Below are 23,147 nucleotides of genomic sequence, written 5' to 3' on the forward strand. Positions count from 1 at the left end.
AACTTGCTGCAATACTGGGATTTGTTACACGACACAGGCACCTAGGGCTGTAGGATGTAAAAGTTTGAAGCATTTCCCTGCTCCAAACAAGTTGCTGCATATAGCATCCCTTACAATTACAGTACATGGGAACATGCGCTTGCAGTCAGCATTTTTTTTTACATATCTTAGAAAAATTACAGCAGTTTGGCTTTTCTCCAGGAGACAAAACTGACAAAGTTGGTCTTTGCTTGTCTCAACTACAGAGCAGCCAGCTTTTATATTTTCCATTTCTAAGCGGAATAGAATAATATATATTTAACTGGTGCCATTATCCAGAGCAAGCCGAGAAAAAAAATCAGGGACCCCCATTCTCTTTACCATGGTATAGCATAAAAAGGGTTTAAGAATCTTCATTTAAGGCTGAACAATCAGAACCAGCTTCACTAAAACTCAGATGGCCATATTTTAAAGTTTCAATTTCTACTTTCATTGACATTTGACTTTTTTTTTTTTTAAAACAAAGTTAGAGGAAGACCGCCACCCTCCTGCACCCTACAATGGAACCTACCTTCACCGTTTACGCTGAGGAAATCCCTGATCAATATCATGTTATCAAGAGGCTGGGTCAAGGTACTTTTGGTGAAGTCCTACTTATCCAGGACAAGAACACATTTAAAAAAGCAATCAAAATTTTCATGAATAGGAAAAAAGCTACAGGTTTAATTTTCCTAAAATTCAGTTCTCAAATATAATGGTTTACCCGATACAAAACTTTAGAATTTTAGATTAACCACTTGCAGTCAGCTAGTGATAGGCCAAGCAAAAGAAGGTTTCTACAGAAAGTTGACAGTCACATGACTGCAAGGCGTACCCTTCCTTTTAGACAAAGACAAGCCATATGAAAACTAGCTTCCAAGAAGGCTTGCTGTGCCAAGCTTTCTAAGTAGAAAGTTCAGCTTGTTTTGCAGATTTATAGATGCACCACCATATAGTAAACCAGTCTTCATTGAACATTTGAGTGATCTAGAACATCAGTTTATAAGCTTTCAAATTTTCAAAAGAAAAAAAAAAATCCAAATAAAAATGGATCAAGACACTAGACTCAATAGGGAATGATAATTTATTGGACTTGGATTACCCATAGTAACCAGCAATCTTGAAGTTGTCAGCGATATGGGGCTGGTTTGAACATTGAATACAAACTGGAAAAAAAAACTGATCTTTCAGACCCAGCATTATCCCATCACTTATTTTAGCCCCCTGCCCAAAGAGAAAAAAAAAGTCTCCTTCACATTTGTAGCATAGTATGGCAGAATAGAGCAGGAAAGCATTCACCATGGACAGGAAAAACATTTATATGATGTTCCTTAGAGTCTGGTTTATGACCCGATTGTTAATGTGTCTCATTTGTGTTAAGGTAAACCAATGGCTGTAAAATTAGTGAGTTAGGACAGGATCAAGCAGACAGCCTTTCTAAAAGGAATTCTCCATGTCTATCTCTGTCAAACCACCAATCCAATCTTCACTGAAACCCTGGACCATTATCTCATGACCCAGGAGTTGGCTATAGCTGGAACCCTACAGGACCTCATTGAGCCAATTATATATTTGGTTTAATGGGTCTCTTATAAAACTGGAGACCAAAAAAAAAAAATTGTTGCTGAAATCTATTGATAGATTTACATACTTCTATTTAAAATTACAATTAAAATTACCCCCATCTTTAACTTCAAGACGATCTTCTAACAATCAGAGGTTACTGTGAAAGTGTCACATCAACTTGCTCAGCACAGAATTAGGGAAGCCGTTTGACAATTGCATATGAATAAGCCTAAGTTTTATTAGATAGAAATTACATTTGAAGCTAGCTAAAGCTAGACTGACCAAGAAGTCATACAAAGTGGAATTTGTTATAATATTCAAAACTTCCCTGTTTCCATCTATTACAGTCCTGTTTTTTGCAACACCACGATTGTCTTGCCCAGGTTTTAAACTTAAAAAACTGCATTACTGTTATCCTTAAGTTTACGATTTATTAAATGTGACAAATGAAAAAGTAGGAAAAAAGGTTCATGCAAATTGAGCCAAATTGGGCCAGTCGACTCATGCACACCTCAGCTGTGTGAACTGACCCTTTCATGAAAGTTGCATGTCAACATAGCAAATTTTCTTGCAGAACAATTAAAGTCAATTAACATTAACTAGGTTTATGTTCCAGGTGATTTTGAAGTGTCTCAAAAAAAAAAAAAAGTTTCTTTCAGGTAGGAATGCCAGAAGAAATGGTAAAGCGCTGTGCAATACAGCTGGCCTGGGCTCTGGATTTTATGCACAGCAGAGGATTAGTGCACCAAGGAATGTCACAATCAAGTTGTATGACTTTGGCCTAACTGAGACCATTGGCGGCATAGTCACTAAAATATCCCACATTATCCCCTATATGTCACCAGAGCTGTATGCTTTGAAGAAAAAAAATCAGTACTTGGTCATAACTCCAAGTGTAGATTCCTGGACTTTTGCAGTTCTTCTCTTCATTGCTCTGACGGGAAACTTTCCCTAGAAAAGCTATGGCGGATGATATTCTGTACAAGGTCTACAAGTTCTGGCAGAAGAGTGACAATATCTTTCCTCCACCAGCTCTCTGGGGGAAGTTCACAAAAGAAGCCCTGATGATGTTCAACAAATTCTTTTCTCAGGACCCAATCTCTCGACCCTCTGTTTCCATCCTAAGCTGTACTCCCTATACTTGGAGAATTGAAGAATTCTACCAGGAGGTAGTGACAGAGGAAGGTGGCACTGAAGAAATTTAATTTATCATACAGGATCAGGAACCCAGAGCAAGGTGGTTGAATGTTTAATCATACAGGACCAGGAATCTACAATGGAAGGGGAAGACAGCCTTGAAAGGGTTCATTTTGTGATCATACAGGTGCAGGAACTCCATGCACTGTATCCAGAAATTGACCCATGTGACCCTGGCCTAATTGTGATTTCAGAAAATGAAATTTTGGGTTCAGAAGTTGAAATTCCTTAGAATCTTTTAACTGGTCTTCTGGAAATAAGCTTTTGGGCACCAAATGCCAAAAGGGGATGAGTCTGGGACCCTGTGTGATCTATGGATATCAGTACGGTTTCAGTTTCTGATTGGATGTTGCAATTTAAGTTGCTACATTCGCCAACATTTTCAGAGCTTTACTGGTGTTGTGCAAATATTAAGTAATGCTTTCCGTGGATAAAGCCAAACTACAGCCAAAACAAAAAAAAAAAAAAACAACTTTTGTACAGAGGATTAGAATTACTGGCAGGTTTTGCCAACTGTCTACCTGTCTTAGTGACCACCACTCTGGGAGTGTTAATTTTTTTTAATTTCTGCATGCCTTTAAGTTAAAACTTAAAAAAAAAAAAAAAAAAAAAAAAACAACCTCAAAACGTTTAACTGCTAAAAGCCTCATGAAAAAGTTTCATCTCCACTTCAATAGGCCCATTTTTTTCCTGTGATATAAGAGACTGTCACCAACTTTGGAAGCACAAAAAGTCAGTCATTTGAAATTCTTACTTGTTCTGACCACCCCCCCAACACACACTTATTCACTTGTATCGTGCTAGAAATATTAGACTGCTGCAGGGAGAGTCAATTGCCTACCACAACTTTTCTTCCACTTTGGTCACAGCTGTCTGCTCTTCTGGGTGTGTCCAAGTAACCTGTGCTGCCCCAGCTTCTCTGCCCCCAAACCCTCACCCCCACCCCCACATAGCCATGTATGCAGCTGCCAGGGGAGGAGCAAAGAGGAACACTATAGAGTGGCTGCTCACATTACATCCAAGATGGCAGCTCCCTGCAAGCATTCTCTGGCTTTTAGATATCCAAAAGCAAGCATTTTACATGTAAGCATGCATAAAAATACATTAAATGCACATAATCTTATGGAATATTGTTGAAGATAATGGGCTTATGACTGGGTCTCTAAAGACTGATAACCTGTGTGAAAATGTATATGCAATTTATGGTTCCAAATGTTACATTTTCAGGAGAATACCACATTTGGCACCTAATATAGTGAGGTAAAAAAAAAAATAAAAAAGTCTTACATTTTAGGGCAGAATTATAAAAAAAGCAGTAAATCTATTTTTAAATTCCTGCAGGCATGGATTTTCTGGTACATGTGTTCTGAATTAAAGTAACGGATTTACCTGCCTAGATAATGTCACATTAACTGCTAAAAATGCCCCTTTAAGAATTAGCACAGAAGGATGAGCGTTCTTTATTGAATAAGGCTGTATTTGTATGCTTTAATAGGAAATATTCGGTTTAAGGAAGTTTTGGGCCAAGTTTATCCATTCACGTGTAGCTTGTTTTCCCCTTCAATGCTACAAACTTGCGTGCATAAAACATGAAATCAAGTTCTTGCATATTTTGCCTGGGATCAAAGTATTAAATTATCTGAACAAAATCACATTTTCTAAGTTTCTCATTTAGGAAACTTTAGAAGTGTAGAAAATTAGAAATAAAGTACTTGACAGAAAGGGGGAGGTATAGCAGAAACAGGTATATATACACACAAGTATTAAAACTGGATCAAAGAGTTCTTAATGCAGAGATGGTATTCTTATCCAGCTTTTCTTTTTTTATGTAGTGGTTACAGGCTGAGTACCCAGCAATAGTAAATAGTCATTTACATTGTAGTTTAAAAATGATATAAGCATTCTTAAAAGGTACCGGTACTTAGATTGTCAGAGCAAAGCAGCTTAAAATTTGGCATATAAAAAAATTTCACATTATGAATCTGAAGAGTTTCAATTTTGATGATGGGATCAGGTTACAACAATGAAAAATGTACCCCCTTTTAAAAATCTTTTATTGGGGTTCTGTCCATCTACAGAAGGGGGGTAAGGCTTAAGAGCAGCGATTGGGAATCCACATGGCCCTGATGGGCCCATTGTCTTATAGGACCCCTGTGTGGAGGCACAGGCTGCAGTGTATTTGCCCGAAACAATGTCATTTTTAAATATTAGCATGGCTCATACCACGTGTTTGATTTTGGCCAAAGATGAAGTTCTGACCCCATATTTTTTAATAAAATGAAAGTTAAAAAAAAAAAAAGTTGGAAATTTAGAGACCTGCTCAGAAGAACCTACTTTGACATGGTGGCAGGCTTCATATCTCTGGCCAAAACCTCTTTATTAAGGTTAGGAATAGGTTACCACTACTGACTTTTATAAGAAATAAATCTGCTGGGTTACAAATATGTATGCTCCAGGAGGTGTATGCTACCTCAAGGAAAGTAAATTGTAAATAACTGGCAGCAATCCTGGCCTATCTGGAGCTATTGGCAGCATTGCCCCTTCAATGTCACATATACGTCACCAGAACTGTGTGCCATGAAGAAAAAGCATTTGGTTCACTCCAAGTGTGATTCCTGGGATTTTGCAGTTCCTCTTACTGGAAAGAAGCTGTGGAAGATGATTCTGTACCAGGTACACAAGTCCTGTCAGAAGAGTGACAATGTCTTTGTCCCCACCAGCTCACTGGGGGACATTCACAAAAGCAGCCCCTCCCTCTGTACTATGGATAGATGTGTGCATTGTATGAATCTATCCACAGCTGCTGTAGCCGCCCCCATTCAGGCATCCAGCCCCTTTTTGGGCACAAGGCACCTGAATTACAGCGGGGGGGCATTTTTGAAGCACCCGATTAGAGCCATATAGACTAATAGGCTTCACTGCGAGCGCAAACTATTGCGCTCGCAGTGCACCCAGGTGCTTTTGCAATGCAAATTAATATTTGCTTTGCCAACACAGAACCTCCTCTCAGCCAATCAGGAGGCCCGGATGTAATACTGGGCACCCAATTGGCTGAAGGTAGAGGCAATCCCATTGGCCGCCATGCAGAACAGTAATTAGACATGCACGGAGGAGTCCTGCATCCATTGCACTGCTACATCCCACAGCTTGCTGCCTGACCCACCACTTAATGGGGCAAGTGCTGGGCAGACAACGGGTAGGGGGTGCAGGGTGGCTGCAATTGATGGGGCACAAGAGGCTGCATATGATGTTTTTGTATCAGCATTTTTCAGTTTGCACCCCAAAAAAATTTGAGCAGTCGCCACTGGTAATACTGCATTTGCAACATCAGGAAAACCCTTTGTGATATAGGCAGTATGATACTTCTAAGGTTTCTGCACAGATGATCGATATGCCACTGCCTCACCTTGTTTTAACCCCCTAAAAGCCAGACCACAGCCCTGCAACTATTTGCAAGTGGTGCAGTTGCAGCACAGCCCCATTCACCCTCTCACTGAATAGTTTTATCAGTCATGACAGGGGCATGTGTATACCCCCCAGCTGCTGCCTTTATAGCTAAAAAGGGCAAGTTTGAGGGGCAGTAAAACTGAGGCTCAAGCATGGGATTTTACCACCTGACTACATGTAAAGCCCTTAAAAAAAACATAAAACATGCAGTAACACTAGAAAAAAAAATAACCCCCCCCACACACACTGCACTTATCCCTATAGGCCATAAGGCTACAGCCCATAGATGAATCATGTTTCTATTCAGTCAGCAGGTCAAAAAAAACAAACTTATATCATAAAATCACTTTAGGGGGGGCTATACAACCAGATCTCAAAATAAAAAGTTAAGATTAGAATATGGACCATTAATGTTTTGTTAGTACCGATTGAAGGAGGCGGAGTCACTAACCAGTTAGGGAGTAGACCCCTCAACACAGAGGTCTTCGACCACACCAACATATGAACTGGGAATATTTGCAGGTAGAGTTAAAATGAAGGTACTGTTAGAGAAAGTTTTTGCTTGCACACAGGAAAAAAAAAACCTAACACCCCACACACCCTGTCTGAAGCTACCTTGTATACTAGAATACAGACACTTTACGCTTACTTTCAGCTTTACTGTTTAAGTAAAGCCAAGCAATTAACCTCTTGAAGATAGTATCCAATAGTACTGGTGGGGTGATGATTGTGACAAGGGTATGGAGAGATGCTAGGCAATCCATAGAAGTCAAAAAAACACCCACACTGTTTTGGCTAGAGTTGCACAAATAGGTATAGTTGTAAGCAAGTAGCCTTCAAGGTGTGATCACCACCCTAAACCAATTAGATCTTGTTTCCCCTGTCCTTTGAAGTCCCTCTATTTTTTTTTTTAAAAGAATCCTAGTAACTCCAGGTGTCCATTACCTGGCACGAGAAAAGCTAATTTACTGAAGGTTGCACCTGTCCAGAAGATGGAATACCTATGAAAAGCCCATTATATGAATCCTGTATGCATAAGTAACAATGGTGATGGAAATGTAAAACAGGGAACTATTACAAATACTGTCTCTTTACAGGGCTAATGTCTACACAAAAGTCTGCCTCATCACCATATACCATACATTTGTAATGCTGAATGTTTTAACAATCCAAAGCTTGATTGAAAGAAAAGCCCAAACACACCACACCCAATAGCTGAGGCCAGGCACATTTGTATACTTAAGCTGGCCATAGATGGAAAAAAACTAGACAGTTTCAGCAGGGACTGGTCACATTTTGATCCACATGTGGTGGCCCAGCTTAGCAGAAGTCAGTCAATAGATCGACTTGTCAAAAAGGAATATGGGAAAAGTCTCTGGAACAGCAGCGGAGGATTAATGTATTCTGGAGCAGAGTCCCACAGTCAGAATTCAGTATCCTGATTGGAGTATTCCTCCATCTCACTTGTGAATGAATACATTCAAGAGAAAAAAAATAAATAAAATAAACCCCCACAGGGCCAGCTTTAGACTTTGCCATGTTCACCTACACATGGTTTTAATTAACATTAGTTGTGGGTGGGGGAATCCTAATTTTTTTGAAAGAGCAATTAACTAGGATTGGAAATCATGGGGCTCCATGGGAGTGTGCTTAAAGCTCAGCCCCATCCAAAATATTTTAGAAGTTTGAAAATTATGGAATGGTTAGATCTTTGCCCAGGTGGTTTGTCTATTGAGGAGATTATCCTTAAATTCCCATCAATGTAAAAATCTCTGCAAATGGGGACAGACAATGCACTTCGGAGTGCAAAGAAACGTTAGAACACGTTTTCATTGTAGCCCCTGCCTTCTTGTAAAGAAATCAGAAATGGAGCATATCTGCAGAAAAGTAAAAGCCTGATATCAGTACAAAACTAAAAATATTGTCTGGAGTAGGGTTGCCACCTGAGCCCTTTAAACCCGAAAACATTACTCAGGTTCTGTGGCCAATTAAGGCGATACTCACTTAGTGCCTTACGTTCCTTAAATTAGCCTCAGAACCTGTGCAATTCATATGTGTTTAGGTTTAAAGAGATGACATGGCAACCCTATTCTGAAATGAGATCTAAGATACTAAAAAAGTGGATTTTAAAGACTGATTTCTGATTAAAGTATAGAAAATCCAGACAAATGACAGGATTGGGTGCATATAGTTCTATATTGTTATGTAATCTAAAAAATGTGGAAAACCTTTTAGTGGGCATTTTGTGGTACAACAGCAAATGACCAGGTAAATCGCTACAAACTTTTTGCCAAAATCTCTGGATTTTTGCAAAATGCATAGAAGTCAGAGGGTAGATACAAATGAAGGTGACTTTAAGTAGGGTTAAAGGGGCCCTCAGACTAACTACTTCAGGAGCCCTTTCTTGCAGGTTTGTCTTTTTTTTAGAAAAAAAAGTTGTTTAACATTAAGTGGGAGCACAGAAAAAAATCAGAACATGCATTGATAAGCTATGGGAAAACAGAATTCTTAATCCCATTCGTGACCTGCTACTGTTTTCTTAGATCTATATAATGCAAATAAAGTGCTGTATGGAAGATTTACTAAACCAGTCATAACTGGACATATAGGTTACTATAATAGTCATTTGTGCCTTGGAAACTACAAAGTATAGTAATCTCAATGCATCTTAGACATAGAAGCTCTGGAGCCAAATTCTCCAAATGTCCTATATAAAAAAAATATAAAAATTTACTGAAATGTATGGCCATCGATGAGACATCTAGTAAACAGATAAATGTAGGTCTTCTCAATAAAGTTCAGTTTGCGATAGAAGGGCATGGGTGCAGCCACTCAGCATGTGGTCATGTCACCTCTTCACGTCAAAAATCTGTGCCAAGCCCAGCTAGCTATTCATATAATCACTTGTGTCTCCACCATCTTTGACACGCATGTTTAGACATTGTTAGGTTCCCTCAGTTCATTAGAATTTCACAGCTTCCTTGACAATAGATCTGGTCTCACATACAGAAAACCCTCCCACCATTTACTTTTGCAATGTCAGATGGATAGCCTTTTAGCTGTGATAAGACTGGGCTGGCAATATTCTCTGTACTAGCATTTCCCCCCCCCCCCCCCCAAATCTTATCCTTGACTTTTCCCATGTAGAAGATTGGAGAATCAGAAGTAATGGGTAAGTGACAGGTACTAGACCAGGGGTCTTCAAACTGCGGCCCTTCAAGTGTTCAGGAACTACAATTCCCATCATGCCTACTCATGTCTGTGAATGACAGAGTTTTACAATGCCTCATGGGATGTGTAGTTCTGCAACAGCTGGAGGGCGGCAGTTTGAGGATCCCTGTACTAGACTGTCATGTGTATGTATGCATCTCCCCAATCATTCAAGGAAAGTGGTTACCAGCCATGTCCAGCCTTTTACTGTAGTAACAGACATAGCCCCAAAAAAAATAATGGTGGCCAGATATTGTAACCAAGTAAACAAATATCGGAGGGTTACCACTATGCTCCCCCAATGTGGAGTGTCACCAAGTTTAAATAGCATCTCATTTTTCTATAGCAGGGGAAAGAATTGGAGTCTGCTCTTAGGGGAGATATGGCTTTGGGCCAGAGGTACTCACTATTGCTACTTAAGGCAGGGGTTCCTAAATGGGGGTATCCTTACATGTTTTAAGGGAATCAAGTGACAGATTATAGAATCAGATTTTTTTTTAATAAAAAAAAAAAAAAAAAAGTTTTAGATTCACCATCACCATTTTTAATAAGGTTTGAGCAGAGGTCACAACCCTCAACATGTTACTCTGCAAGTGAAAGTATTTCCAGTTCATATGTTGGAGCTAGCCAGTGTATTTGGGATACTTTTTCTCCCGTAAACTTAATAAAATCCTTCACTTTATTTTCAGCTGCCCTGTAGAAGTAAAGCCAGGCAAACGATCTCTTTTGAAGATCGCCCCCAATAGGAGAAATGCTTTTGAACACCCCCCCCCCCTCCATGAAAGGGATACTTGCAATTATCACTGATAGATTTTACATGTGTACTATTACATTGTTTAGTCAAACTCTGCTTCTTAGTTTCCACTTTGCATATAATGGCAAGGAGTAGAAAATAAAAAAAAATTGATTAAGTTAATTCATTGAGAATTCATATTTGTTAAACCACACAGGAACCTCCCTGCATGTTTCTAACCAGGCTGGTTTCTTTATCTCCAATTCAATCACAACTCAACCTCAGAATGGTCAACATCAAAATACCTGTATTAGCATCATAGAAGAGTCCTGGGTGCATATCATTATCTCTGGATAAGGTGTGACCTCACACCACTGACCCTTCTATAAAGTCTGATGCTCTCCTAGACCCTCAGTCAATGGAAAAAAACCTGTCGTAATGAGAAGGTAGCCAGGATCTTACAAGAGCCTTTTTCCAACCCAACTAGCAAGACTAAAGTGATTTTCTGCCCTGCAGGACAAGATTCTCCATCCAACTAAGCTCAAGGTTACTGCATTCCCAGGTAAGTCACTGTCATTTGAGTTACACAACACCCCCAACAACCACTAGAAATGGTGACCTTTTCCCTCTGTAAAGAAGCCATTCACCTTTCACAGCCATGTTATGTATATATAGGGCCAAAAACCTCTTCAGTTGGACAGTTTTTAGAACCACTGTCAGTCTGTTATTGCTGTCTGCACCCTGTTTGGAAGATTTCCCTTCAGCTCTGGGCAAGATTAACCTTCACTTGTTCTGGTGACAACTGTAAATTTTTAGCCATTATTTTAAGACAACCAAAAAGGATGACTATTCCCTGCAGGATGCAGACAGCAATAACTGATAGGAGTTCAAATATCACCTACTCAATCCAACACCAAGAAAAAAAAAAAAATCTTTTGGCTTTATATACAAGGTTTTTCACAAGTAAATAAAATTAAGGGGTGTTTTAATTGTATTTACATTTGCTCTAAAAAGCCAAAAACAGCTATGTCAGCCATTTTAGACCAAAGATGTTCTCTTTAATCCTGATAAAGATCCACAAACCGGTTTCTCTGGAAAAAAAAAAAAAAAAAAAAGTTTCAAAGATTTTGTAGGCTGAAATTGCTGCCCTAAGAATTCTCATTTCCCAGCTTCAAGGTTTCTGGGCCACTGACCCCTGAACAAGCATGCAGAATCCAAAGTCAAGTCTGAACTCTTGATATGCATACTTGTTCTGCCTCAAATTATGGAAGGCAATGGGTTACCAGCCTTTACTAGCATATTCAGGAGAGGATGGCAGACTTTAGTCTTAATACTCAGATACCCTTTCAAAACAAACTCTTTAGATCCAAGCTTGTGGAATGCTTGATTTGGGCATATACCACATGGGTCAATGTGTTTCGCCACAAACAAACATTTGACAATGGTTTAAAAGGTGCTTTGCCCTCTTCTCAAACTATATATTAAAAAAAATAATAAATATAAATTTTTTTTTTTATTATTTATTATTTCTAGACCTCCACAAAATGTATTTTTAATGCTATGCCTACTTTGTCAAAGTAAAATTCAGGTTACCCATAGCAACCAATTCCATTATCCCAGCAAGGGCAGGGACTGGACTACTTATTGTTAATATAGATTAGTTTTCTATTGAGTCTGCAGCCATCTTTGATCTCTTAAAATGGACAAATCAAAACATGGTTGCTTTATATACATAGTGGATTTGGATACTGTTGGAAGTAAACATCCCTAGAAAATTTAATTTTCTGCAACTTGCCCACTGCCCTTTTTTTAACTTGCTGCAATACTGGGACTAGTTACATGACATGGGCACCTAGGGCTGTAGGATGTAAAAGTTGGGAGCATTTTCCCGCTCCAAAACAAATTGCTGCATATAGCATCTCTTACAATTATAGTGCATGGGAACATGTGCTTGCAGTCAGCATTTTTTTTTCACATATCTTAGAAAATTTAAAGCAGTTTGTTTTTTCTCCAGGAGACAAAACTTGACAAAGTTGGTCTCTGCTTGTCTCAACTACAGAGCAGCCAGCTTTTATATTTTCCATTTCTAAGCTGTGTAAAAATAAGAAAGGAGCTGATAACTGGTGCCATTACCCACAGCAAGCTGAGAAAACTCAGTGACCCCCCATTGTTTTTTTTACCATGATATAGCATAAAAGGTTTAAGAATTTTTAATTTAACCGCTTCAGCTCCGGAAGATTTTACCCCCTTCCTGACCAGAGCACTTTTTGCGATTCGGCACTGCGTCACTTTAACTGACAATTGTGGTCGTGTGACGTGGCTCTCAAACAAAATTGACATCATTTTCCCACAATTAGAGCTTTTGGTGGTATTTGATCACCTCTGCGATTTTTAGCGCTATAAACAAAAAGAAGAACGACGATTTTGGGAAAAAAAAAAAAAAAAAAAAAAAAACACACCCCCCCCCCCCCCACACACACTTTTTTACATTTTGCTATAATAAAATATCCCCCAAAAATATATAAAAATTTCTCAGTTTAAGCCGATCGTATTCTTCTACATCTTTTTGGAAAAAAAAAATTTAAGTAATAAATCGTTTGATAGGGGATAGTTTTATGGCATTTTTTATTAATAATTTTTTTTTTTCACTAGTAATGGCAGAGATCAGCGATTTTTGTGACTGCAACGTTATGGCGGACATTTGACACATTTTTGGGACCAGTCATTTATACAGCGATTGGTGCGATTAAAAATGCAGATTCCTGTGTAAATGACACTGGCAGTGAAGGGGTTAACCACTAGGGGGCGGGGAGGGGTTAAGTCAGTACTAGGGAGTGTTTTCTAACTGTAGGGGGGGATGGGCTAGCTGTGTCACTATGCTGATCACTGCTCCCGATGACAGGGAGCAGGGATCAGTGACACTTGTCACTAGGCAGAACGGGGAGATGCTGTTTACATTAGCATCCCCCCGTTTGTCCTCTGAGGCGATCGCGGGTATCCCCGCGGTGATAGAGTCCGCGGGACCCGCGACCCGACTCAGAGCTCCCGGCCGGCGTGCACGCAATGGCACGACAGGGAATTCAAATGGACATACCTGTAAGTCCATTTGCCCAGCCGTGCCATTCTGCCAACGTACATCGGTGTGCGCCTGTTGGGAAGGGGTTAAAGCTGAATAATCAGACCCAGCTTCAATAAAACTCAGATGGCCAGATTTTAAAGTTTCAATTTCTACTTTTCATTGACATTTGAAAATGTGTTTTGAAAAAGGTAGCGGAAGACCACCACCCTCCTGCACCCTACAATGGAATCTACCTTCACAACTGTTTACGCTGAGGAAATCCCTGATCAGTATCAAGTTATCAAGAGGCTGGGTCAAGGTACTTTTGGTGACGTCCTACTCATCCAGGACAAGAACACAGGTATGTAAATAAGCATATATAAAATTTTCATGAATAGGAAAAAAAAAAAAAAATGTTACAGGTTTAATTTTCCTTATAGTGTTCAGTTCTCAAAAGAGTTTTGTTTACCTGATACAAAACTTAATTTTAGATTAACCACTTGCAGTCAGCTAGTAATAGGCCAAGCAAAAGAAGGTTTCTACAGAAAGTTTGTCTCACACACACGACTTATAAGGTACACCCTTCCTTTTAGACAAAGGACATGGCGTATGTAAACTAGTTTCCAAGAAAGCTTGCTGTGCTAAGCTTTCCAAGTAGAAAGTTAAGCTTGTTTTGCATATTTATAAATGCACCACCAGGGCTTTTTTTCAGCCGGAACTCACCGGAACTGCGTTCCGGAACCCCTGGCAGCCCTCTCCTCTCCTCTCCTGGGAGTGACATGTCTGCTGTCTGCAGGATCATCAGATTCATGTCTCCCGTCCCTGCAGTTGCCCGTCTCACTCACACACAGCAGAACGAAGCTGTCTCCACCCCCTCCTCCTCATTCAGCTCTGTATACACAAGAGGGGGAGCAGGAACACGCGCTGACTTCAGGTCTGTACAAACTTTTCTATGCTTTATAGATAGACCGGGAGGAGGGAGGAGAGTGGCTGGGATTGGGAAGGAGGAAACTAAAACGATGTACACTTGGAGTGATTGGGGGGGATTAGGAGGACATGTGCTTTGGTATGAGAAAGGAAATATGCCAGAAATCAGTGTGGGATTAATTTGAAACCTGACAGCCCCTTCCAGCACATTTCCACCCCCCCCCTTCCAGCACATTTCCACCCCCCCCTACCTTCCAGCACTAGCCCTCTCCTCTCCCCCCCCCCCCTTCCAGCACTAGCCCTCTCCTACCCCCCCCCCCCCCCCTTCCAGCACTAGCCCTCTTCCCGCCCCCCCCTTCCAGCACTAGCCCTCTCCCCCCCCCCCCTTCCAGCACTAGCCCTCTCCCTCCCAGATGTTCTTCTCAGAGGGCATGATCATGGCATCTGGGACCCCGATAGATGGAGGACATTTACCTTAGAGCCCACACTAGCTCCTGCTTGACAAGTTAGTGAAGCCTAGTGCCAGAACTTGTTCCAGCACTGGGCTCCAGGACTCATGGGACGCTGGGATTTTGTTTAAATCTCAAGGCCCATTAAAACTGGGACAGTATGGAAGTTTGAATTTGGATTAGAAAGGGGGAAAGGATTTGTGTTTGTGGGGGAAAAGTTTGTACTGGCAGGGGGGATTTAGGCGGGAAGATATGTGATGGAACTGGGGAGAGGTCTTGTGTAGGAGGGGCTTGGAGGAATGAGGACAAGGGGAGAGGAATTGTTCCAGGGGAACATGTTGTGCTGGAAGGGAAGATTTGGGGGAGATATTTTTGCTGGGATGAGGAGCTGTGCTGGCATATGGATTTGTGGGGTGGAAGGAGATTTGTGCTGGGAAGGGGGATTTTTTTTTTTTCTTTTGAGAGGAGAGCTGGGGGGGGGGGGGGGGGATGGAGTGTGTATGATGTTCCTTCGAGTCAGGTTTATGTCCCGATTGTTAATGTGTCTCATTTGTGTTTAGGTAAACCAATGGCTGTGAAATTAGTGAGGAAGGACAGGATCAAGCAGAAAGCCTTTCTAAAGGAACTCTCCATGTCCATCTCTCTGTCAAACCACCAAGGCATTATAACCACCTATCCAATCTTCATTGAAACCCTGGACCATTATCTCATGACCCAGGAGCTGGCTATAGCTGGAACCCTACATGACCTCATTGAGCCTCAGGTGAGCCAATTATATATTTGGTTTAGTGGGTCTCATAACTGGAGACAAAAAAAAAAAAAAAGTTATTGCCATTGTCAACTCCAATGTTCTACTCTAAAATACAATTAAATTACCCACATCTTTAACTTCAAGAGGGTCTTTTAACAATCAGAGGTTACTGTGAAAGTCACATTAACTTGCTCAGCCCAGAATTAGGGAAGAAGTTTGACAATTGCATATGAATAAGCCTAAGTTTTAGTAGATTGAAATGACATTTGAAGCTAGCTAAAGCTAGACTGACCAATAAGTCATACAAAGTGGAATTTGAGAAAAATGTTCAGAACTTCCCTGTTTCCATCTATTACAGTCCTGTTTTTTGCAAGAACAGGATTGCCTTGCCCAGGTTGTAAACTCAAAACTGCATCACTGTTAACCCTAAATATACGATTTATTGCATGAAATGTGACAGCTTAACAAGTAGAAAAAAAAAAAAAAAAAAATGTTCGTGCAGATTGCTTTTGGGCAATTCAACTCATGCACATCCCAGTTGTGTGAACTGACCCTTTCATGAAAGTTGCATATCAACATAGCAAATTCTTGCAGAACAATTAAAGTCAGTCAATTAACATTAACTAGGTTTATGTTCCATGTGATTTTGAAATGTCTCAAAAGAAGATTTTCTTTTTCAGGTAGGAATGCCAGAAGACATGGTAAAGCGCTGTGCAATACAGCTGGCCTGGGCTCTGGATTTTATGCACAGCAGAGGATTAGTGCACCGTGACCTTAAGCCAGACAACGTCCTGCTCATGGACAAGGAATGTCACACAATCAAGTTGTGTGACTTCGGACTAACTGAGATCATTGGCAGCATTGCCACTAAAATGTCCCATATCATCCCCTATATGTCACCAGAGCTCTGTGCTTTGAAGAGAAATCAGTTCTTGGTCATGACTCCAAGTGTAGATTCCTGGGCTTTTGCAGTTCTTCTCTTCGTTGCTCTAACAGGAAACTTTCCCTGGAAAGAAGCTATGGCGGAGGATATTCTGTACAAGGTCTACAAGTTCTGGCAGAAGAGTGACAATCTCTTTCCTCCACCAGCTCTCTGGGAGAAGTTCACAAAAGAAGCCCTGATGATGTTCAACAAATTCTTTTCTCAGGACCCAATCTCTCGACCCTCTGTTCTTTCCATCCTAAGCTGTACTCCCTATACTTGGAGAATTGAAGAATGCTACCAGGAGGTAGCGACAGAGGCGGAAGGTGGCACTGAAGAAATTGAATTTGTTACCATACAGGATCAGGAACCCACAGAGCAAGGTGGTGAAGACACTGGAGAGTTTCAATGTATAATCATACAGGACCAGGAATCTACAATGGAAGGGGAAGACAACCTTGAAAGGGTTCATTTTGTGATCATACAGGAGCAGGAACTCCATGCCCTGTATCCAGAAATGGACCCATGTGACCCTGACCTAATTCTGATTTCAGAAAATGAAACTTTGGCTTTGGGTTCAGAAGTTGAAATTCCTTAGAATCTTTTAACTGGTCTTCTGGAAATAAGCTTTTGGGCACCAAATGCCAAAGGGGATGAGTCTGGGACCCCGTGTGCTCTATGGATATCAGTACGGTTTCAGTTTGATTGGATGTTGCAATTGAAGTTACATTTGCCAACTTTTCAGAGCTTTACTGGTGTTGTACAAATATTGATTAATGCTTTCCGTGGATAAAGCAAAACTACAGCCCAAAAAAAAAAACAACTTTTGTGCAGAGGATTAGAATAACTGGCAGGTTTTGCCAACTGTCCCAGTGACCACCTCTCTGGAAGGGTTACATTTTTGTAAATTCTGCATGCCTTTAATCTCTTGCCGACCGCCTAACGCAGATATACTGTGGCAGAATCGCACAGGCAGGCAAAATCACGTATCCGGTAAGTGATCTGTCTCCCGGTGCCCGAGGCAGTCGGCATCGTTAGGGGAGCGATCAATGCTGAGGGGGAGGCCACTCATTCGTGGCAACCCCTTCGCGATCGCTCCCAACGAATGAAAATCTTCCTCTAATGTAAACAGCGACTCGAAGAGAGATGACATCACTTCCTCTGCCGGTATTTTTCATTCCAGCACCGAGGAGAGAAGACATCCAAGTAAGTGCACCAACACCACATGTACAGTAGAACACTAAGCACAATTTTCACCCCCCCATACCCCCTGTCACAGTGATACCAACAGCATTTTTTTTTTTTTTTTTTTTTTTTTTTTACACTGATTGCATTGGTGTCAGTTTGACAGTTTTAAGTGGTAGGGCAGTTAGTGTTAACCCCTTTAGGTCTAGGATACCCCCCCTAATAAAAGGTTTAACCCCGTGATCACCCCCCCCCCGTCGCCAGTGCCACTAAGCGATTGTTTTTCTGATCGCTGTATTAGTGTCACAGGTGACGCTAGTTAGGGAGGCAAGTATTTAGGTTTGCCGTCAGTGTTTTATAGCCCCAGGGACCCCCCCATCTACTACCCAATAAAAGGTTTAACCCCCTGATCGCCCAGCAGGGATACAAGTTAGGTTTTAGGGTCAGATAGGGTCTGCGTTGCTCCAGGCAGCATCAGGTTAGTGCCAGTACCTCTAACACCCTCGCTCGCAGCATACACCTCCTTTAGTGGTATAGTATCTGAATGGATTAATATCTGATCAGATCTATACTAGCGTCCCCAGCTGTTTAGGGTTCCCAGAAACGCAGTGTTAATGGGATCAGCCCAGATACCTGTTAGCACCTGCGTTTTGCCCCTCGGCCCAGCCCTGTCCAGCCCACCCAAATGCAGTATCGATCAATCACTCACTTAGAAAAACACTAAACACACATAACTGCAGCGTTCGCAGAGTCAGGCCTAATCCCTGCGATTGCTAACAGTTTTTTGATAGCGTTTTGATACAGTCGCTGACAGTCAGGAGCTTTTTTGCCTGTGAGTCTCACTAGTGTACCCCTAAATTTAGAGCCCAAAATGGCAAATCGAAGGTACACTAGTGAAGAGGCCTACATGTTTGAGCATGACAGATAGATGAGTGGTTTCCTCTTCACTGTCAGATTCAGGCTCAGAATACGATCCTGTAGACAGCGGCTTCATGACAGATAACTGACGGAGTTGTGGTCCCTGCCAAGGTCAGGCGTACCATACCCCAAACTTCTTCGGTCGTTGATATGCAAGAACCGCAGGTCCCTCATATGGAGCAGAGCAGTACTAGCGCCGCTATTCCTTCCGGTGAACTGGCAAGCACCAGCGGCCTAGTACACCCTGGTCATACATCCAGCACTGCAGTATCACGTGGTGAGTCCCATAAGTGCAGGTCAAGCTGGTGAGGTAGCAAGCACAAGTAGTGTCCCTATGTGTGTGGATGCGCTGCTTCCATCTAAATACGCTTATATCCTGTCTATAAAGTGCAAACTTATTCCATATACAACCTAAGATCATATGCAATCAATAAAGATTTTTTTACATATCAAAAATTATAAAATTTATAAAATTTATAAAAGTTCAATAATTCAATAATGTGTGTCACATAATAGCAAAGTCTCCCAGTGATGCGTTCAAATCTTCTGTCAATTGCCGTGATTGGCGTGCGCTTATAATAATACAATGTGCTAGTGACTTAGTGCTCCACCTCCACCTGTGAGATTGGCCACTCACCGGATATTCCTTTAAAACTACACCTTTGGTTCATTCATGGGGATAACCACTCCACTCAAAGGGAACTTCAACAGATATAATTGGACCATAATGTTCCTCATGAAACATGAATAAAAACGATCATCGCGCAATACCGTTAATACTGTTTATTATAAACACAAAGTAAAAACTGTGCACTCACATTTATGTGTGCCCCCCAGCCGGCACAAAGCTATTCCAACAGTTAGGGACGGATAGGTATAGCCACCTAGTTCGCCTATGTGTGCTGTGCGACCTCCGTTCCTCCCCTCTTGCCTGTTCGCGTCCTCACCAATCCCGTTCGTATTGGATCACGTGGGTATGTATTTCCCAGCAGCCTCTACGCGTTTCGCAATTTGCGTCATCAGGAAGCTGCTATTTGGTTGGTTCCTGTTCTATTTATATTAAACATGGGCGGAAGTGCCCCTGCCGCCATCTTGATTATGGGCATTCCCTTACATTGCTCTCTAGTATGACTTCCTCCCACTTGTCGCCATTTTGACTGTGGGTATAAGCCCATTCTTATAGTTGTATGTTGCGCATACCCTTTTCCTTACTCTATCTTATTATTGCGATTTGATTCCTAATGTCCTGAAAATGTATGGATATATTCACAACTACCCCCTCCCCATCTGTTGGAGAGGCTTTCACATGAAATTAAATCTTTTGGCCCTTGGGTTATGTGACATTTAAAACATTTAAAACATCCTAATACATGTTATTACGCATCTATTGTTACTAGATTTACAATATGAAACAGCAAAAAAACTTCCGCATTACTTTATTTTAGCAGAATACCTGTACACCCCTATCCTTTATTAAATTTAGTCATTAGCCTATGGTTAGTACTTAAAACTATCTTAGTTACCAAGAGAAGATGTTTGAACTGCTAACATTAAAAATTAAATGATAAAAATAGGAATAAAAATAAAAATAAAATTAAAATACTAATGAGAAATAAATGAAAAAATAAAACAATAAGTAAGAAATAATAAATGAAAAAAATGAAAAAAATGAAAAAATTGAAAAAATGAAAAAAATAATAAAAAATAAGAATAAAATTAAAAATAAGAATGAAAAAAATGAAAAAATGAAAAAATGAAAAAAATGAATAAAAAATAAAAAGTAAAATATAAAAAAATAATAAAAATATAAAAATAAAAATAAAAAATAAAAAATAAAAAAATAAAATAAATAAAATATAAAAATAAAAATAAAGAATAAAATAAAAAAATAAAAAAAAAATTGAAAGAAATAAAAAAATGAAAAAATATAAAAAATGAAAAAATGAAAAAATGAACATAAAAAATGAAAAAATGAAAAAAATGAAAAATTATGATTAAAATAAAAACCTCTATTTTTAGCAATTCCTTTTTAGTAATCTTCTAAAAAGCAATTTATATCAATCTCCACGTTTAACCCCTGTGGCCTCATCGTGTCCAATTTGAATATCCAGTGGGTTTCATTCTTTGAAACTTCCCTTTTCATGTTGGTGTTTCTCCAATTACGTACTACTCTGTCTATTCCATAAAATTTCAAATGTTGGGGGTTTCTATTATGTACCTCTCTAAAATGCTTTGATACGCTATGGTGTTTGAATCCTTTTTTGATGTTTCTGACATGTTCACCTATTCTTACTGATAGGGCTCTAGTTGTTCTGCCCACATACTGTAATCCACAACTGCACTCCAGTACATATGTAACATGGGTACTACAACATGTTATCAACTTATCTATTTTATATGCTTGCTCTTTGGTGTTTGACATAAAACTTGTGATTTTCCTATCATTCTGGTTAGTAGATCTGCAAGCTTTACATTTCTTGCATCTAAAAAAACCTTTCTGGTTAAAAAGTGTTGAGAAATCTTTGGGGGGGTCTGGCACATTTTTTACTATTTTGTCTCTGATCCTTCTTGCTTTTCTATATACAAACAGATATTCTGATAGACAGGTTTATAGACAAGGGCTACAAAAGAAATGTACTGGAGAATATACGTTCAAAAGTGGCTAATATGGACAGGGAACTAATCCTGAGTAGCAAAGTAAGAAAACACAAGCAGGATAATAGCATACCGTTCATCACGGGATTTAATACACAATACAAAAAATTAGAGGATATCATAAAGAAAAATTGGTCGATCATCAGCAGTGACCCACAATTAAGTAAGGTATTACCCCGGAAACCAACATTTGTATATAGAAAAGCAAGAAGGATCAGAGACAAAATAGTAAAAAATGTGCCAGACCCCCCCAAAGATTTCTCAACACTTTTTAACCAGAAAGGTTTTTTTAGATGCAAGAAATGTAAAGCTTGCAGATCTACTAACCAGAATGATAGGAAAATCACAAGTTTTATGTCAAACACCAAAGAGCAAGCATATAAAATAGATAAGTTGATAACATGTTGTAGTACCCATGTTACATATGTACTGGAGTGCAGTTGTGGATTACAGTACGTGGGCAGAACAACTAGAGCCCTATCAGTAAGAATAGGTGAACATGTCAGAAACATCAAAAAAGGATTCAAACACCATAGCGTATCAAAGCATTTTAGAGAGGTACATAATAGAAACCCCCAACATTTGAAATTTTATGGAATAGACAGAGTAGTACGTAATTGGAGAAACACCAACATGAAAAGGGAAGTTTCAAAGAATGAAACCCACTGGATATTCAAATTGGACACGATGAGGCCACAGGGGTTAAACGTGGAGATTGATATAAATTGCTTTTTAGAAGATTACTAAAAAGGAATTGCTAAAAATAGAGGTTTTTATTTTAATCATAATTTTTCATTTTTTTCATTTTTTCATTTTTTTCAATTTTTTTTCAATTTTTTCATTTTTTTCATTTTTTATGTTCATTTTTTCATTTTTTCATATTTTTTCATTTTTTTATTTCTTTCAATTTTTTTTTATTTTTTTATTTTATTCTTTATTTTTATTTTTATTTTTATATTTTATTTATTTTATTTTATTTTATTTTATATTTTTTATATTTTATATTTTTTGTGATTTTTTATTGTTTTTTATTTTATTTTTTATTTTTTATTTTTTATTTTTATTATTTTTTTATATTTTACTTTTTATTTTTTATTATTTTTTTCATTTTTTTCATTTTTTCATTTTTTTCATTCTTATTTTTAATTTTATTCTTATTTTTTATTATTTTTTTCATTTTTTCAATTTTTTCATTTTTTTCATTTTTTTCATTTATTATTTCTTACTTATTGTTTTATTTTTTCATTTATTTCTCATTAGTATTTTAATTTTATTTTTATTTTTATTTTTATTCCTATTTTTATCATTTAATTTTTAATGTTAGCAGTTCAAACATCTTCTCTTGGTAACTAAGATAGTTTTAAGTACTAACCATAGGCTAATGACTAAATTTAATAAAGGATAGGGGTGTACAGGTATTCTGCTAAAATAAAGTAATGCGGAAGTTTTTTTGCTGTTTCATATTGTAAATCTAGTAACAATAGATGCGTAATAACATGTATTAGGATGTTTTAAATGTTTTAAATGTCACATAACCCAAGGGCCAAAAGATTTAATTTCATGTGAAAGCCTCTCCAACAGATGGGGAGGGGGTAGTTGTGAATATATCCATACATTTTCAGGACATTAGGAATCAAATCGCAATAATAAGATAGAATAAGGAAAAGGGTATGCGCAACATACAACTATAAGAATGGGCTTATACCCACAGTCAAAATGGCGACAAGTGGGAGGAAGTCATACTAGAGAGCAATGTAAGGGAATGCCCATAATCAAGATGGCGGCAGGGGCACTTCCGCCCATGTTTAATATAAATAGAACAGGAACCAACCAAATAGCAGCTTCCTGATGACGCAAATTGCGAAACGCGTAGAGGCTGCTGGGAAATACATACCCACGTGATCCAATACGAACGGGATTGGTGAGGACGCGAACAGGCAAGAGGGGAGGAACGGAGGTCGCACAGCACACATAGGCGAACTAGGTGGCTATACCTATCCGTCCCTAACTGTTGGAATAGCTTTGTGCCGGCTGGGGGGCACACATAAATGTGAGTGCACAGTTTTTACTTTGTGTTTATAATAAACAGTATTAACGGTATTGCGCGATGA

At 39.2% G+C, this 23,147-nt stretch overlaps 1 protein-coding gene and 1 pseudogene across 1 annotated transcript; both read left to right on the forward strand.

Annotated features, from left to right (window-relative positions):
• The first annotated feature begins 539 nt into the window (after nucleotides 1-539).
• LOC141141181 (serine/threonine-protein kinase SBK1-like) lies at nucleotides 540-3,013 on the forward strand (annotated as a pseudogene).
• Nucleotides 3,014-13,472: 10,459 nt separating this feature from the next.
• LOC141141182 (serine/threonine-protein kinase SBK1-like) lies at nucleotides 13,473-16,876 on the forward strand. Its single transcript, XM_073628878.1, has 3 exons — nucleotides 13,473-13,590; nucleotides 15,166-15,368; nucleotides 16,037-16,876. Exons 1-3 carry the CDS (start codon nucleotides 13,473-13,475, stop codon nucleotides 16,874-16,876), a joined length of 1,161 nt encoding a protein of 386 aa, XP_073484979.1.
• Nucleotides 16,877-23,147: the final 6,271 nt, after the last annotated feature.

The sequence above is a fragment of the Aquarana catesbeiana genome, linkage group LG04 (assembly GCF_042186555.1).
Source record: "Aquarana catesbeiana isolate 2022-GZ linkage group LG04, ASM4218655v1, whole genome shotgun sequence".
NCBI classification, from domain to species: Eukaryota; Metazoa; Chordata; class Amphibia; order Anura; family Ranidae; genus Aquarana; species Aquarana catesbeiana.

Bases quoted from the DNA above. Each gene is read 5' to 3' on its own strand.
- LOC141141182 (XM_073628878.1), top strand. From the start codon at position 13,473: ATGGAATCTACCTTCACAACTGTTTACGCTGAGGAAATCCCTGATCAG. The intron at 13,591-15,165 runs GTATGTAAATAA...ATTTGTGTTTAG, and splicing joins CATCCAGGACAAGAACACAG to GTAAACCAATGGCTGTGAAA. The intron at 15,369-16,036 runs GTGAGCCAATTA...TTTCTTTTTCAG, and splicing joins ATGACCTCATTGAGCCTCAG to GTAGGAATGCCAGAAGACAT.